Here is a 17,586-nt window from a genome sequence, read left to right on the forward strand (position 1 = left end):
AGGAGTTGTTTACCCCTGTGGCTCTGGCAGGAAGCACATGTTACAGGTCACGGTAGGAAATGGATGAGGGGGATACAGATGTCTAAGAAGGTCGTGAGATGAAGCGAAAGAGGCATCTGAGGGGAAAGAGGCAGGCAGAAGTTCTCATGGGGGGAAATGATGTGTAAAGAGTGGAGGTCAGACTAGATGGTCAGGTCCCGCCACGGACACAGTCTGTTCTGAAATAAAGCTGGGCTGCCAATGGCTTCAGCCCTCAGCATACGGGAAAGCAGGTTTATAGAAGTGGCGGGGGTGGGGGGCTGGGGGGGGGGAGAATCAAAGGCGAGAGAGAAAATATAATTAGAAAGGAAAAGAAATCAGAAGTTTGGGAGCTGGCAGGATAGCCTCTAAATTAAACAGGGAAGGAACTTGCTGGCTGTGAGTGATAGACGGAGGTGAGTTAAAGTAAGAAGAGGTGATCTGTTCACGAAGACACTTACGAGATGATGGCCCGCTGAGCTTCTGCCACCAGCCACTAGCTCAACTGAGACACTGACAGAAAGACAGCATCCAGAAGGCCATTATTCTCTTCTACAGGCTTCTCCTCAGAGTTTAAAATAGTTTCTGGCTCATGTGTGTTTAATAAAGACATAAATGAATGGCTGGTTGGATTCCCACCTCTGTATTTTTATTTATTTATTTTTTTATAATTAATTAATTATTTTTAAAATGTTTATTCATTTTTTGAGAGAGAGAGAGAGAGAGAGAGAGAGAAAGAGAGACAGAGAGAGTGAGCACGAGTGGGGGAGGGGTACAGAGAGAGGGAGACACAGACTCTGAAGCAGCTCCAGGCTCTGAGGTGTCAGCACAGAGCCCGATGAGGGGCTCGAACTCATGAACCGTGAGATCATGACCTGAGCTGAAGTTGGAAGCTTAACCAACTGAGGCACCTAGGCACCCCCCCCACCTCTGTATTTTAAAATGAGACACAGGATGAAAGGTACCCAGAGGATGATGGTAACCAGGGCGGAGAGGGGACCCAAAATTAAGCCATAATAGTAGGGTTTTCACTGTGGAGAAGAGAATACTTAGCAGAATGGTGAAAAAGGTTTTTGATATCTTAATGACTCTCTGTGGGAAGAGCAATGAACTTGTTCTGCGTGTCTTGTAATAAGGACCGGGGCAGAAGTTTCAGGGAATGAGAATTCAATGTCTGAGGACTGAACGGGCCCCTTTGTGAGTGAGCTCCCTGTCCCTGGAAGCATGTAAGTACACACTGGGTAGAAACATGCTCAGCAGGGATATTGTAGAGGAGACATACAATGAAGTAGTTACACTGATGCACGTAACTCCCTACCCTTGGAGATTCTGTGCTTTATCTTCACAGATTTCTCTGTATAGAAAGAATGAATTATTTGCCCCTATCCAATGATCCCGCTCCTTCTGTAAGTTTTATAAGGAGTGGGACTCATATCTGTCTTATCTGCAGATACAGCTGCAGGGACTGTAGATTCTCAATAAATACTCATTGAGTGAATGAATAAAACGAAAGACACATGATATTGTGTTGTAGGCCAGTTGAATCCCTTAAGCTGGGCTCAGAGATTTGGACAAGTGGTACAATCTAGACTCTGATTCAACAGCTACAATTCCAGAGTGAGTGTCTATCAGAGAGTCACTAGACTGGGGTTTGTTTAAGTGGGGTTTGGGGACCAGCTGTCCAGAATCGCGGTAAGATGCCCCCACAAAGTCCCTGAAGTCAACTCCTGGAGGCGGGGCCTGAGAATGTGTGATGTTAACAAGCTCCCCGGATAACTTATGACTCCAAATTGAAAAACCACAGGGCTGGATACCAGTTAATACTCCAAATTTGTTCCTTTGGAATGTGATGGGATAAAGAAAACCAATTTTATAAGACGTAAGAACTCTTTAACTTCTTGAAAGAAGTCAACATTTTTTGCTTGTTAGACTCCTGGTTTCATGAGTCATACCCTCGTCCTCTGAGACCATCACTGACAGTTCCAGGTCCTGCAGTTAAATTTTTTTTTTTTCCAACGTTTATTTATTTTTGGGACAGAGAGAGACAGAGCATGAACGGGGGAGGGGCAGAGAGAGAGGGAGACACAGAATCGGAAACAGGCTCCAGGCTCTGAGCCATCAGCCCAGAGCCTGACGCGGGGCTCGAACTGACGGACCGTGAGATCGTGACCTGGCTGAAGTCGGGCGCTTAACAGACTGCGCCACCCAGGCGCCCCCAGGTCCTGCAGTTAAAACCTCCTGTAAACGTTATGGAAGTGAAGGGTTAGCTATTCTGTGTAAGCTGATTCAGAGGCTGAGATCTGAATCTCCAAAGCTGTCCCTCAGCTGGGTGGTAAGCCTCTTCTTTTTTTTTTTTTTTTTTGGATCATTGGAAATTTTAATGCCAGATCAGTCCTGGTGCCACAGTCTTGCAGACCGCCCGGCCAGCGTTACAAACACAGCAGTGACCGAAACCGGCCCACCCAAAGGTTCTATCTGGCCAGCACGGTGTTTTTACATGAATGCTTTTAGACCCTGCAGGTGGCCAGTGACCCCTCCCTGCTGTCTGCCTCTCAGCCCTTCTTGTTCATTTAAGTAGGCATTTAGGTTTTTAAACCCGGCTCCCGGCCAGGGTGTTCTCTTACAGCAGGCTTCTTCTCCGGATTTCTCTTGACCACAGCAGGGTGAGGCTTCTCTGCTTTGTGGCAGCACTAGCCTTGGTGACCTAGGCTTGCTAGGATCTTGGATTGGCCCTTTGGCTCCTTGAAAATCCCTGCCTGGGCAAACAAATGTGCTGTGTCCACACACTGGGATATCATTCAGCCATAAAAAGGAATGGAGCACTGATACATGTTATAACATAGATGAATCTAGAAAACATTATGCTAATGCTAAGTGAAAGAAACCAGACACAAAAGCCCACATTTTGCAGGATTCCGTCTCTATGAAATTTCCCCAATAGGTAAATCTATACAGGCAAATGGCAGATTGGTAGTTGCTAGGGTCTAGGGGAAGGCAGTGGGAAGTGTCTAATGGGACACTCCAGCATATTCATGGAAGCAAACATCGTCTTCAGACAATCCTGCGCACTGGTAAATTTTCGCCGCATATCAGGCAATCCATGCATTACTGAGTATACTATTCCTAAGGGGTCTGAATGCCACTCACACCTCGCTTCCTAGCTGCATCGTCCAGAGCAAGTCAGTTAGCTCTCTGTGCCTCAGTCTCCCCGCTGATAAAACGGGGGATGGGAACAGTACCTGCCTCGGAGCTTGTTGTGAGTGAGCATCAGTGAGTTACCATTCACAGAGCCCGCAGAACAAGGTCCGCCTAGAGTGGGTACCATGACAGTGTTAGTGGTTGGGATTATTATTATCTTCCCTGCCCTACCTAAACAAAAATCTGTTTGCCAGGACGGCGGAGCCCAGGTGCGCGGGAGTTCACAGGCAATAGTAACGGCTGATAGCAACAGCCAGGACGGTAATTAAAATGCGTGAGTGCTTTCTGTGTGTCGTGCATTCTTGTTATTCTTATTGTCATCATTACAACTAATATTTAGAGAGTGCCTAAGCCAGGCCTTATGCCATATACTTTATAATTGTAGTACTTAGGTAGAAACTAACCGTGATGACTAGCATTTATTGCCCACGTAGGCTAAGCCCTATGCTAAGTGCTATTAATAGCAATGGTAACATTGACAACAGCCAGCATTTTTTAGTGCATGGCATCATGGGGAATGGCCACTCCACCTTCCTGGATGTTTATATCAGCTCAGACTGGCGGAGCCGGGGGTCCCAGTCTCGGTGTTACAAGCCTTCGTCATGCATTCGCTCATTTAACACAATAGCCTGGCGAAGTGGGCCTAAGGCTACCCCCTGTTTTCAGATGGGGAAATTGAGGTTTAGGGAGCTTAGATGTCTTGCCCGCCCGTCCAACACTGTCTCCTTGCCCTGGCCTGGGTGTGCGTATATGACCAAGTTGGGCTCCTCCGAGTCTCTCTGGGCTTTCTGTGCTTAAACTGGCGGGGAACGCTGCCTCTCTGTGCCCTTGGAGCCCTCCTTCCCCAACACAGAGGCAGCCAGGGCAGGGCGGGAGAGCGGGAGGCCACACAGAGAAAGAAGCTTAGAGCACAACCACCTGCTGAGCCCTGTGCGCCCTTCAACCCAGCCCTGCTGTTTCTAGGTGCTTCTCAGTTCTGTGAGATGATCAATGCCCTTTTACCTAAAGTTGTTTCTGCCGCCTAAAAAGTCCAGACTAATAAAACATCTCATTGAGCTAAAACCCGAGTATCTGACAAGTTCTTGACTTGCCCAGCGGGCAATTTTGTTTCCCAGAAAATAGAGGAAGCAGCCAGGGAAATTGCTACTCTGGACCTAATTCTGACCAACGTGGACAAATTGGCTGGTGAAGTAGATGTGACATGTAACTGGCGAGAAAATGGCCACATCGTCTTGAGTTTGAGGTGACCCGAGAGAAGAAGCAAGTTGGAAACAGACTTTAAATCACCAACTTTAAACTACTATGCTGTAATATTTTCTATAGGATTCAAGATGTTTGGTAACCCTAAAAGTCTAAAAAAAATATTGCAGTTCATCCAAAATGAAAATGTATTCTATTTAAAGTGAAATATGCTTAGTAGTTTCAGGCTTTAGGAGATATCAATTTAGTACGGTAACGGGATATGTTTGAAGAGTCTAAAATTATGTAGCAGGATTGGGGAAACATGAGATTTAAAGTTTTTAAGCATTACTCCTACAAACTAAGCTGTCAGTGGAGAGATCCAATTTAAAATAACAATGCTAAACTACCAGATTATAGCAACCAATAATAGGACGTTAGTGCCTTTTAAAGTGTGGTTTGATGAGACGCATCGATTATGACTGAGGGCTGGTGTTCTGCAATCCGAAGGGCAGAAGGCACCTGTCTTGAACATCTGCTTCCTCCATGCACCTCTTTTCAGGTGCTGGTCAGAGGAAAGAGAAACCTCCGCTATGTATCAATGGCATCCCCGGCCGTGCCAGAAATACATACCTCCTGGTGCCAGGACCTTATATCGCCTGAACTAAAAAAACAAAAACAAAACCCAAAAAGCAAAACAAAACAAAAACAATGTGATCTGAAATAGAAGAGAAGGTTTTGGTGTAATTATCAAAGCAAGCTTTCAGGGCTCCGGTCTGGATTTGCATTAACACAGAACCAAGGCTCCTTACTTTATTTTGGGCCATGGACACCTCTGAAAATTTGATAAAAGCTACAGACCCTCTCCTTAGAGAAATATACCTATGTGTGAACTTTGGTAAGCAACTTCAGGGGATTCATTGGATTCAGAAGGGCAACTACAAACCGCAGGTTAAGAATTCTGAAACTAAATGGAAGAAACTGCCCTAAACAAAGCCTAGGAAGATAGGCCAGCCTAACCTTGGCCCAGGGACGTAAACTTTCTAAACTTTGTTGTTCTCTGAAATGGGGGAGGTTAATGGCACTTTTAGCTCATAGGGCTGTTGTGGGGAAAAAATGGGATTCTGCATTTAAAGCTCTCAGAACCGTGCCTGGCACATAGTAAGTGCTTCATGAATTATCAGCTGATGGAGTAGGACCTACAATTTGTTACAATACTTTCCTTAGCAGAGTAAGGTTTGTCAGGCTTTCATAACAGATTTCCTGCCTGTTGGTTTTAGTTAAATACATGAATGATGGCAGAGACCTGCTTAGAACTGTGCAGCTGAGCTCCTGGGCTCCCAGTGATCCTCCCCCCCAGGTCCTTGGAATTGGGGTGTATTTAGTGTAAGAAAGAAGGACAGGAGCAAAGTCTGTCTTTCCTTTTTCCTGGGCACAGGCATTTTTAGAATAAGACCAAAATCTATCTCATGAATCACATTTGGGGCTTAGAAAACTCCCACCGATCCAGCAGCTGTAACCTTGTGATTTCAGTATGTTTTGCCCGAACCTGCGGCATTTTGGCGCTTATTTTGCTGCACAGATTCAATGACCTAATTTCCTGGTGAAGCTCAAATGACGGGTTTGGACAACAAACAGATTAGAAATCTGGCATCTTTACAGAAACAGTTAAAAGGCTGAATGAACAACAGAACTTAAAACAAACAAAAGAAAACTTGCTTGTCTCCCGGGGTCCAGGAAGTTCTCATCCAGACAGACGTCAGCCTTCTCCCAATTAGAGCTCATCAGAAAGCCATCACGCAGTGATTAAAACACAAACAAACTGACCAAAAGAAGTTCCCGAGGCTGGCTGCCAGTGCCTTGCCGTGTCCCGCTACAGAACTGACCAGACTGGGATTTTAGGGGGCGCCTGGGTGGCTCAGTCGGTTAAGCGACCGACTCTTGATTTCGGCTCAGGTTGTGATCTCACGGTCCACGAGTTCGAGCCCCGCATCGGACTCTGTGCTGACAGTGTGGAGCTTACTTGGGATTCTCTGTCTCCTCTCTCTGCCCCTCCTGTGCTCATGCTCTCTCTCTCTCTCTCAAAATAAATAAATAAACATTAAAAAAGAAAAAGCCGGGTTTTTAAACTTTGCAGCCTTCCTAATGCTCTCTCTCATGTACGTTGCTTCATGGGGCACCTAGCACCTTCACATTCATTCTCTCCCATATTCATGAGGACCTTGTGGAGCACACCTGCTCTCTGTGGGTGAGGTGTGTGGGCCTGCCTCAGTTTCTCCACCGTGTAATGCTTCCGCCCATCGCAGGCCTTTGCACCTGCTGTTCCCAACGCCTCCACCATCTTTCCTCCCCTCTTCACCCTCCCACCTCCTACTCATTTCCAAACTCTTGGCTTGAAATCTCCCTTCTTCAGCAGAGCCTCCCCTGACCTCCCAGACAAGATCAGGAGGCCAAAACATTCCCAAACCTTCCCTTCTCTGCACTTAATCACAGCTTGTCATTGTGTTTACACTTCTATTTAAGTCGGTCTCCCGTCCTGACAGTACACTTCACCCACGAAGCAAGCTCTCGTGCCTCATTCACGTCCAAGCACCCAGCACGTCACAGAGAGCCTGGCACATAGAAGGGCCCCAGTTTGAATGCATGAATGAGAGAGTAATTTTCCCCGTCTTATAGGTGAAGGAAGAGACCCAGAGAAGGAAGGTACTTCTCAAGGTCACAGCCCATCAGCAGAAGTACTGGTGCCTGAACCCAGGAGTCCAGGCTCTCAGAGGGCTCTCCCTACTTCTGTGCTGCCTACGTGGAGAGTTTTCTACCCCCACCCAGGGAGGGTGTCCAAGGCAATCTCAGTGGGAGCAGAACCCCCTGGTGGCTGCCTCCCCCACGACACCCACAGCCGGAGTCAGCATGACTCCGGCACGGGATGGCCTGGTCCCCCTCATTGTAGAATCACTCAGCATCCCTTGAGGCAGGTCCTTGAGCGCCCTGCAATTACTCCCACTCTCCCAGGAGCCAGGAGGGTAGGAATGGAGATAATTAAGGAGGAGGGTGACAGGCCCTTCCTTCATCACCAAAAATATCTCCCACCTCCCGCAGGCATCTCTGTCGTAGGTTTGATTGTGCATTCTCTCGAATGATTACAAAGCTGTTCACCTCATCGCTTCACTCTTTCAGCATTCTGTGAAGTTCTGGCCAGAAGCAGGGCTTAGAAGATTCTGGTACATAATGATGTGAGCTCTGTGAGGGCAGTCAACTTGTTGGACCTCGCTGCTATATCTCCAGTAGTTAAGGCAGCACTGGGCACACAGGTGAAGGCTCAATAGGTATTTGTTGGATGAATGAATGAACTAAAAGCTTTCCATGTGTCAGGAATTTGCTATGCCGTGTGGGGACCGTTACTAGCCTATTTTACAGGCTAGGTGACTGAGGTTCAGGGTTAAGAGGCTGGCCCAGGGTCAAGAACTCAGGAAGCAGTGGAGCCAGGGTTCAAGGCACCCAATAGGGCAAGGTTAGGATTGAGAATTCAGGCAGGGAGATAAAGATGTTGACTGTTCTAGTGATGTGAACGAGAGAACGGTTTCAACACTAGGATATGTGTTCGCCAGGAAAGGGGGAGAGGAATACCATGCAAAAAATTTCCAGACTAAGTGCAAAGTCCGGATTGCCATGGACGCAGGGCTCATGAAGACATCATGCAGTTTGCTGAGACTCAGGGGGAATGTCCTAGCACAGAACCCAGGGTCCTGCTGCAGCACGCACTCGGGGACCCAGGCACCTAGGGATCAGTACTGATGGAAGGAGGAGGTCCAGTCCTCACAGGGACCTAAGTAACAGGCAGAGCCTGGGTCCCGGAGGTGAGGTTGAAAGAGCCCTGGGGTGGGAGTCATAAGACCAGTCTGGCCCTACGTTCTCTACCTGTCTCTGGGCCTCACATTTCCCATCTATACCATGAGGTTGTATGTTACAGTCTAGGGTGACCTGTGGGATCCTTCCATCTCCAGTACTTGTATGACTGTACATGCAAGCAAGTATTCGTAAATTCACAGCATCTTAGGAATGGTCACCTAGTTCAATCCAACATAGGAATTCCTGCTCCGGCAGTCCCAGTAAATAGTACGAGATTCTGTTGACTCTCTCTAGGCCAGTGGTTCTCAACGGAGAACTATTCTGCCCCCCAGGGAACATCTGGCAATGTCTGGCATCTTTTGGGTTGTCCCAATGGGAGGGAGTACGTTACTGGCACCCAGTGGGTAGAGGCCAGGGATGCTACTAAACACCGTGCGATGCATAGGACAGTCCCCACACCAAAGACTTCTCTGGCCCCAAATGTCAGTAGTGCTAAGGTTGCGAAGTCCTACTCTGGGCAAAGGCACTCACTGCAAGTGGAGGGAACTTGTGGCCGTGGGCATTCGTGGTAGAACAAGCCTGATAGGAAGACACGCTCTCTGTAACTGTGTCCCCGGCCTTAGTTCTGCCTTGTGGGGAAATCTGGAGGAAGAGCCCTCCTGGGGCTATTCAAACATCTGGGGATGACTAATCGGCCAGCTATCCAACTAATCAGCCAACAGTGACCACCTGTACAGTGAGTACTTGTGGGATCAATGTCAGGATCAAAAGGTCTCAGGGAGAAGGCCAAGGACCCTACTGTAAGCTGGAGAAGCCTGGGAAGAAGGCTGTGGGCGGGGTGGGGGCACCTGAGGGGGTTACAGAGTCAGCAGTAACTAACCTGGGCCAGGAATGGCAGGATTTCCAAACGGGGGCATGGAAGACTAGAATGTTCCAGGAGGCAGGCAGCAGGGCATGTGTTCACTGTCCACCCCTGCCCACCTCCCAGCCTCGTTTCTCCCCTCCGTCTCCTCCTGGTCTCCCACGCCTGTCATTTCTTTACCCGCCTCTATCCCCTCAGGGGGCATATCCCAGCCCTCCCCTGTTTGTCCAGTTAACGCCCACCCATCCTTTGGATCCCCGCTCCTGGCCCTTCCTCAGGGGGCCTTCCCTGACGTGCACCCCACCCATTAAGTGCTTTCAGAGTCCCAAGCCTCCCCCCTTCATAAAGCTTATCACTATTGACAGTTATTTGTGGGATTACTGACTGCACCCCCCCCACCCCCCATCGGGCCGTAGGGCAGTGGGGCTTGGGCTGGAGCTGGAGCTCACTGACGACCCCAGGGCAGAGCCCACCCATGGTAGGGTCTCAAAAAATAGTTGTGGAATGGACGGAGAAGCAACTGGAAACTGGCTTTGGCAGCTGAGACGTGGGGCTTGTCCAGGGCCAGAGAGAGAAAGGCAGCTTGAGACCTCAGTAAGAGGGTCCTAACGCAAGGCTGAAGTGTTGGTACCTGAGATGGTGGGCGGGGAGGGGCCCTGAAGACCTCTGGACAGCGCTCAGGGCTCTGCCAAGGACACGACGATGCCCCGGGAGGCTGGACTGGGCAGACGATGGAGGACAGAGCAGAGCCTGAGGACTAATAAGAAGGCTCGCAAGGATCCTGGGGCCTGATGGCTGGGCCCTCTGCAGTGGCGGAGAGGGAAACCAGTCCCTCTTTGCTTCCATTCCTTTCGGTGGATCCTGAGCGTCCCTGGGAGGACCCAGCCTGCCGTGGTGCTCGGAGATGTGGGGGGACGGGGGGGAGGCGGGGGCAGAGGCTGTGGCGCCGCCTGCCACACAGGCATCTCTCTGAGGTCCTCTGTCCCCTTGGCCTGCTTCAGCTCAACCTCCCGCCCCCAGGCAGAGCCAGGGGAGTCTGCTCAGAGCGCTGCCAGGGAAGCAGGCCAGCTAAGCAGCGGGCGGAGGCGCACAGGGACGGAAGGCAGATTACATGTCACTTCATATTAGCCACACCGGCAACTTTGCCAAACCACCCGGAGAGGGGCGAGTTAATTGCAATTTTGAGAAGAAGCCAAAGCAAAGATAACACTGAAATGAAGGAGACCGTGTCTCCTTTATAGACATGGGTGGACAGGACTGCCTTCCATGAGGCCGCACCTGCCTACCTGTGAGGTACATCTCCTCTCCTTCGGTGAACATCTGGTGGCAACGTACGCATCTGGCACAGGTTGGGTGGTAGTGCTTCCCTCCCGCCTGTGGAAGGAAAAGAAGAAATAAAGAGGTCAGAGCTGGGGCTGCCGTCCAGGGGGCAGGTTGGGCCTGAACATCTCCTGGGCGCATCAAGGGTGTTGGTACTTTCGTGAACCACTGAAAAGCCCACCCAGGAAGCTTGGTGATTCCACACCACGGGTCCCTGAAGGCAGGTCAGGGGGCTTCTCTGGACACCTGCACTTCTATTCTGGCAGTGGAAGGGCCCCTTAACAGCCTTGACAGCCACTGGTCCATCATTTCCAGATGAGGAAATAATCTTGCTTTGAAGATATCCCAACAGTTCCCCAGGAATGGGGCCCTTGTCACTAGTGGCACCCAAGTGACTTCGAATGTACCTGGACCTGCTATTTAATAACGTTGGATCAAGGGAGGGGGGGAAAAGCTTCCTTTCCAATCCTCTGTCAATTTTTCGTTTTCTTTTTTAAGTTTTATTCATTCAGTTAATCTCTACACTCAATGTGGATCTCGAACTCACAGCCCTGAGATCAAGAATCGTACGCCGTTCTAACTAAGCCAGCCGGGCACCCCGAATTCTTCCGGTTTCTTCAAGGACAGAGACCAGTTTGGTGCTACTGTGTCTTTAACATCTATCCAAAACTTACTAACCTTTACCTTTTTTTTTTTTTTTTTTTTTTTTTTTTTGAGACAGAGAGAGACAGAGCATGAACGGGGGAGGGTCAGAGAGAGAGGGAGACACAGAATCCGAAGCAGGCTCCAGGCTCCGAGCCATCAGCACACAGCCCGACACGGGGCTCGAACCCACGGACCGTGAGATCATGATCTGAGCTGAAGTTGGACACTCAGCCTACTGAGCCCCCCGGGTGCCCCACTAGCCTACCTTTTTAAGAACGAGAACAGATTTGAGGCTTGGAGCCTCTAACAAACAGTAGAATTTAGCAAGAGCTGTGGGTTATGTTGTTGTTGTTGTGTGTGCGTGTGTGGTTTTTTTTTTTTTTGGTTACTGGCAGTATAGCAAGTGATCCTGGTTTTTCCTGTTACGTGTTTTTTGTCTTTTTTTTTTTTTTAATTATTTGTAAGTGAGCCAGCTTTTGGTGGATCCCCAGTGCCCCTGGGAGGACCCAGCCTGCTGTGGCACTCGGAGTTGGGGGGGGGGCAGGGAGGTGGGGTAGAGGCTGTGATGCTGTCTGCCACACAGGCATATACAAGGTCCGTAGACGTGGCAAAACTTGGCTTTTGGGGCTCCGTGGACAAACAATGGGCCCCACAAAGGCAGGACCTGTTGGGGACCTTCCGACCCCGATGCTCCGGGCCTGTGATTGCTGCACCTGAGTGCCTCCGTCCCATCCCCAGCTCAGCCCAGTCTGGTTTCGGTAAGCCGCCTTGACGATTCCCACTTTCCTTCCTTACAACTATTTCAAGTAAAAATGTAAATGATTTGCAACTGCAAATTCTTCTGTGGGGCAAGACACAGCCTCAGAGAAGGCGACGCCTCTAGGTTTCGCCAGAAGCAGTAGAAGCTGGAATCGTGAGGGCTTGTCACCCGTGCGGCACTCACTCCCGCGCTGACGGCTGTGACACTACAATCCCAGCCAAGAGGGTGTGATACATAAGGGTCCTTCAGGGGCATCTGCAGACTCTCTATATGGAGGAGGTTGGCTCAGCACTGGGTTGGAAGCAGGGAGGCTTGTTTTGAAGGTACACTTGACCTTGAACAACACTGCTTTGAACTGTGGTTTGAACTCACCATGTACAGGTGGGTCGTTTTTCTGACAAATGCGATACGGCACAGTAAATGTATTTTCTTTTCCTTATGATTTTCTTAATAACATTTTCTTCTCCTTAGCTTACTTGATTGTAAGAATACTGTATATAGATAGGGCGCCTGGGTGGCTCAGTCGGTTAAGCGTCCGACTTTGGCTCAGGTCATGATCTCACGGTCCGTGGGTTCGAGCCACGCATCAGGCTCTGTGCTGTCAGCACAGAGCCCGCTACAGATCCTCTGGCCCTCTCTCTCCTTGCCTCTCCCACATTCATGTTTCTCTCTCTCTCTCTCAAACATAAATAAATAAACTTAAAAAAAAGAATACCATATATAATACACATATCTCACAAAATACGCGTTAATTTATGTTTATGTTATTGGAAAGGCTTCCAGTCAACAGTAGGCTGTTAGTAGGGAAGTTCTAAGGGAGCCAAAACGATACACGGATTTTCAACTTTGTGGGGGTCGGTGCCCCTAACCCTCGTGTTGTTCAAGAGTCAAGAGTCAACTGCAAAATATGCATGCGAGGGCAGGATTAGTTTGGGGGGATAGGCCTGAGTGAAATTGATGTGTACTGGGGGATTATTAAAGGCCCCCCCCCCCAAGCCATCATTTGGGTGGATGGTAATGGGTTCCTTATAATTCAAAAATTATAATTGAATAATTCTAAAAAATATATAATTGAGTAATTCTCAAGGCTTATGTCTGAATCTTTTTGGGGGGTGGTGGGGTGGGGCATGGGCTTGCCTATTCTGGAGATACTTGATTTATTCTAAAAACTTAGCAAGAATGAAGAACGGGGCAGATTTTTCAAAATGAAGACTTTCAAAAAAAGTCTCCAATGTTCCTGTTTCAGTCTCGTTTGTGGGGCTTCCCACCGGTGATAAAACACCCTTCTCATCATCGAAGCAAACTGTGTTCAGACTTTGGAAGGAGCCTGCTATTTTCCCAAGCTGAGATGTGGGACTGATTTTCTCCTACCATGACAAGGATAATCGGTTTAATTAGTAGCTTCTTCCTACTTTGTGTCTCTTTATCATTTCAATTATAGACCTGTTTTCCAGGGAGGCAACAGCGCCTTGGTGCAACTGAAGCCTGGCGTCTTCCTAAATGTCATGCCCCGTCACCCTGCCCCGGCTGGGAGAGGGTGCACAACATCTCAGCAACAGCAGCTTGGAAGCGAGTTGGGGAGGGAGGCTGCGAGAGCAGCCAGCACCAGCATAAGGGAAACCAAGTCAGCGAGGGAATACGGGACATTCTGTCTGTTAACACACCAGAATCGAGAAAATAGTGGACAAAAATGGGGCAAATTGGACAGGACTGAGAACCACAAGGTTAGGAAAGGCAGTACCAGGATACTACGTTTGTTGTTCTCCTTGGAGAGGACAGAGACTAGGAAGGAAAGGGGGTGCGGAGTGGCCTAGGGAGGGAATAGGAAAGGGGGGGGGATGGGATTTAATTCAGTGCCTATCGTGTACCAGCAAATGCACTGGGCCCTGTGGTGGGCAACTGTTATTTTTGCCTGGCCATTGTCCTTCCCCCTTCTTCCAGAAACAGCTTGGGGGTCATGCGAATAGGCCTTTCCTGAGTGGGACTACTCATTCCCCACATCAGTCCATGTGGTTAAGTAGGGCAGACCCCACCAACAAGTGTATTCCAACTCTGTGGTCCTAGTGATTGGTTTGGAGATGGGCCTGAGATTGTCCAGTGAGAGCCAGTCCCGGGCTGAGCTATGAAAAAGAGAATCTCTCCTCCCCCTGGGCATGCTGTCTGATAGGATATAAGCCTGGGGCCAATGGTGTCCAACTTCCCCATCACGAAGGAAAGCCTTCCTGAGAATAAGGCCCACACAGGGTACAGTGGAGCCAAGATGGTAGCATACTCCAAATGCATTTGTTTGAGCCCTGGATCCAGCTGTGCCTGAAGCAAGACCTACTCCTGGGCTTTTTATTATGGGAGCTGATAAATTTCCTTTTTGGTCTGAGCTATTTGACTATGGTTTCTGAGCTTGCAACCAAAAAAGTCCTCACTAACTGTAAACACACTTCTGTACGTGTCCTTTACTCTCACACGACTACCACACTCATAAGACTTCTGACATTAGATGTGTGTGTGTGTGGTGGGGGCGGGGGAGGTTCCATTGCAAGCAATTCTCGGAGACGCCAGCTGGATGTCCTATAGCTTAACCGGTTCTGACACTATTTACCTAGAAAGAGTATCAGACCCCACAGGTTAAGGGCTCAGTCCTACATGGCTGCCCCTCACCCACTTCAGATGCCAATCTCAAGTCCCAGGTTGTCACTTGTGCTTCTGACCGACTGGCTATAAATTGGGGTTCCCATGACCCCCCAACTTGGGCTCAATAATTCACTAGCATAGCTTACAGAACTCAGGGGAACACTTACATTTACTGGTTTATTATACAAGGGGATGACAAAGGGTAGAGATGAACATCCAGGTGGAAGGGGTTCGTAGGACAAGGGGTGCAGGAGGAGGCGTGGAGCTTTCATGGCCCCTCCCAGTGCACCAGTCTCCCAGAACCTCCACGTGTTCAGCAACCCGGAGGCTCTCCAAACCCCACCCTTTGGGGGTTTTTATGGAGGCTCCATCACAGAGGCACGATCCATCATCACCTCAGTTTCCAGACCCTTTCTCTCCCCCTTCTGGGGGATGCGAGGTGGCCCTGAAAGTTCCAAGCTTCTATTCATGGCTAGATCTTTCTGGTGTCCAGCCCCCACCCTGAAGCTCTCCAGGAGTCCACTGGCAGTCACCTCATTAGAACAAAAGCCACTCCTATCACCCAGATTTAGGAAGAGATTTAGGAACTCTGGGTCAGGAACCAGGGTCAAGGGCAAATACTAATATTTATACTATTAATGTATATAAAATCAATACAAAAGATGCTCCTGGTGTTCTTAACACTTACGGAGGTTGCAAGTTTTAGGAGCCTTGTGCTGGGTACCAGGGACAGAGAGAAGTTCATATATTTTCTATTATTTCACGCTAACATATCCATCAGGAGTTAAATAACAGTAGTATTCGCCGTGATAGATAAAGACTCTAAGTCTCAGAGAAAGTGACTTGGTGTCAGGTTTCATGGCCGGAAGCGGTAACATTGGAATCCAAGTCTGTTTCACTCCAACCATGTATTTCATGACATCACATGACCTCAAAGACCACTGAGTGGCAGAGAGCTGTGGCCACGTGTGTGGGATATAGGAGTCTGGAGTCCTAGATTTTAGCTCCGGCTCTACCAGAAACACTGCGTATGACCTTGGGATTGCACCACACGTCTTGGGGCTCCCTTTTCTCATCTGTAAAATGAGGAGGGCTAACTAGTTGATAGCTAAAAGTCTCTTCCAGCTTTAATAAAAAAAATCAATACGTCCACGATGCTAATGGAGCCTCATACAAATGGAATCAATCGAAACCCGGTTACACCAGCAGCCCGAGAGGAGGCTCCGGGATGCTCAACTGCTCAACGCAGCAGCACAAGGGGGAAGACAGCCGCCACAGACACAGTGTCAGAGCGGCTTGGAAATGCTGGGATGAGTTCCCGTCTGCAGCCCTGTGTGTGATCCAAGTGTCTTCCTTCTCGAACGAAAAAGTCTGCTTTTATGACCGCCCATCCCACTGACCCTTTACCCCACTACAATGCAGACGCTTCTCTCCTATAATCCAGCTGACCTCAGACTGTTCTGAAGGTCACCTTTCCCCACACTCCACAGCTTCTTCTCAGCGCGCATAGTCCTCAACTGCTCCGCAGAATCTGACCAACACTGGGCGACCTCGCCATCCTTTCTGAAGCTCCGTATTCTTGTGGCCCAGGTCCCTTTCTCCCCCCACGTCCCTGACTGCTCTTCCTCTTTCTCTGACACCTCACTCCCCTTGTGCACCTGTAAGCGGCCACTCCCCCAGGCTGCCTTCAGCCCCTTCCTCCTTCTTCCTCCTTTCTTCCCTCCCTCCCTCTTTCCCTCTCCCTCTCTTCCTCTCTCTTGCTCTCCCTCCCTCCTTCTCTCCATCCCAGTGACTCCCCTGGCGCTATTATTCAAATCCTAGCCTTTTTGAGATTATTCCCTCCACGCTGCGAAGCCTGATGGAGCTTTGTTCCTGAGTTCTGCTCCACATTTCTGACCGCTTTCTTGAAACCTTCTCGGAATTTCAATCACAACCTGTCCCAAATGGAACTCGCTGTGTTTCTGCCTTGACCAGCTGCTTTCCCTGCCACCCCTCATTCCGCAGATGACAGCAGCAGACGTCCTCTCATCCAGGCTTGACACTTTGGTACAACTTTTGGCCTCTTTTCCCTCAACCTGTCTACAAGTTGCGCCGCAGCAAAGAGATGGGAATTTCACTTCCATCATGCTGGAGGTAGGTGGTGCTCCTTCTGTTTGCCGCTGTAGGTCTTGAATCCTTCCCATGACGTCATGGCCTCCCCGCTGGTCTCCCACTTCTATTTCTTTCCTCCCAATGGAGCCCGTGTCCGTTATGCCCTCTCTAAGGAGCAGCTCTAAGTGGGTCACTCATGCTCAGTCTTTGCATAAGCCCTATTGCCCAGTGAATCCCACACAAACGCCTCACCCTGGTATTGGGCCCTCAGAAATCCAGGCCAACACCCCAGCTGTGCTCCTGTGTCTTGCTTTGTCTTCCACATCGCACTCCTACTGCTCCCTGGAAAGGTTTAATAGTTGGTCAGCTCTGTGCCTTTAGCTTATTCTCTCTGACTCCCTACAGTCTTTTAGAAACATAATCTTATCATGTTGCTTCTTGGTTTAAAACCTGGGGCGCCTGGGTGGCTAAGACGCATAAATGTCCGACTTCAGCTCAGGTCATGATCTCGCAGTTTGTGAGTTCAAGCCCCATGTCGGGCTCTGTGCTGACAGCTCAGAGCCTGGAGCCTGCTTCGGATTCTGGGTCTCCCTCTCTCTTTGCTTCTCCCCGCTCACACTCTGTCTCTCTCTCTCTCTTAAAAATAAAAACATTAAAAAAAATGAAAAACTCTCCACTACCTTGCCATTGCACTTACTCTAAAATCCAAACTCCTAAATGGCTACAAAGCCCTATATGATATGTCCTGTGTGATAGACTCCATCCTCCCTAGCCCCAATTTATATAATTCAGCCGCACTGGCCTTTTCCTCTGTTCTTTGAATGGGGCAAGCTCTATTCTCCCCTAGCTGGTCACGAGACAGCCTCCTTCTCATCCTTGGGGCTCAGCTTCAATGCATCTCTGTGGATCCTGCTTTCCTGGTTGCTACACTCTTTCCTGCACAGACTGGACGCGGCTGCAGAATCCTTCTCAACACAAGCGCTGACTTCAGCTAACACTGACCAAGTGACCAGCGTTCTCAGAATTCGCGATTCTGCCT

General features: G+C 49.3%; 1 protein-coding gene across 6 annotated transcripts in view; it reads right to left on the reverse strand.

Moving 5' to 3' along the window:
• ABLIM3 (actin binding LIM protein family member 3) overlaps window positions 1–17,586 on the reverse strand; it is an 89,622-nt gene that overhangs the window by 26,686 nt on the left and 45,350 nt on the right. For all 6 annotated transcript variants that reach the window (XM_030329761.2, XM_030329755.1, XM_030329747.1 and 3 more), the window contains exon 8: window positions 10,390–10,477. In XM_030329761.2, the coding sequence (XP_030185621.1) occupies window positions 10,390–10,477 (88 nt within the window). The remainder of the gene's footprint in view (window positions 1–10,389; window positions 10,478–17,586) is intronic.

The sequence above is a fragment of the Lynx canadensis genome, chromosome A1 (genome assembly GCF_007474595.2).
Source record: "Lynx canadensis isolate LIC74 chromosome A1, mLynCan4.pri.v2, whole genome shotgun sequence".
In the NCBI taxonomy this organism is placed as follows: domain Eukaryota; kingdom Metazoa; phylum Chordata; class Mammalia; order Carnivora; family Felidae; genus Lynx; species Lynx canadensis.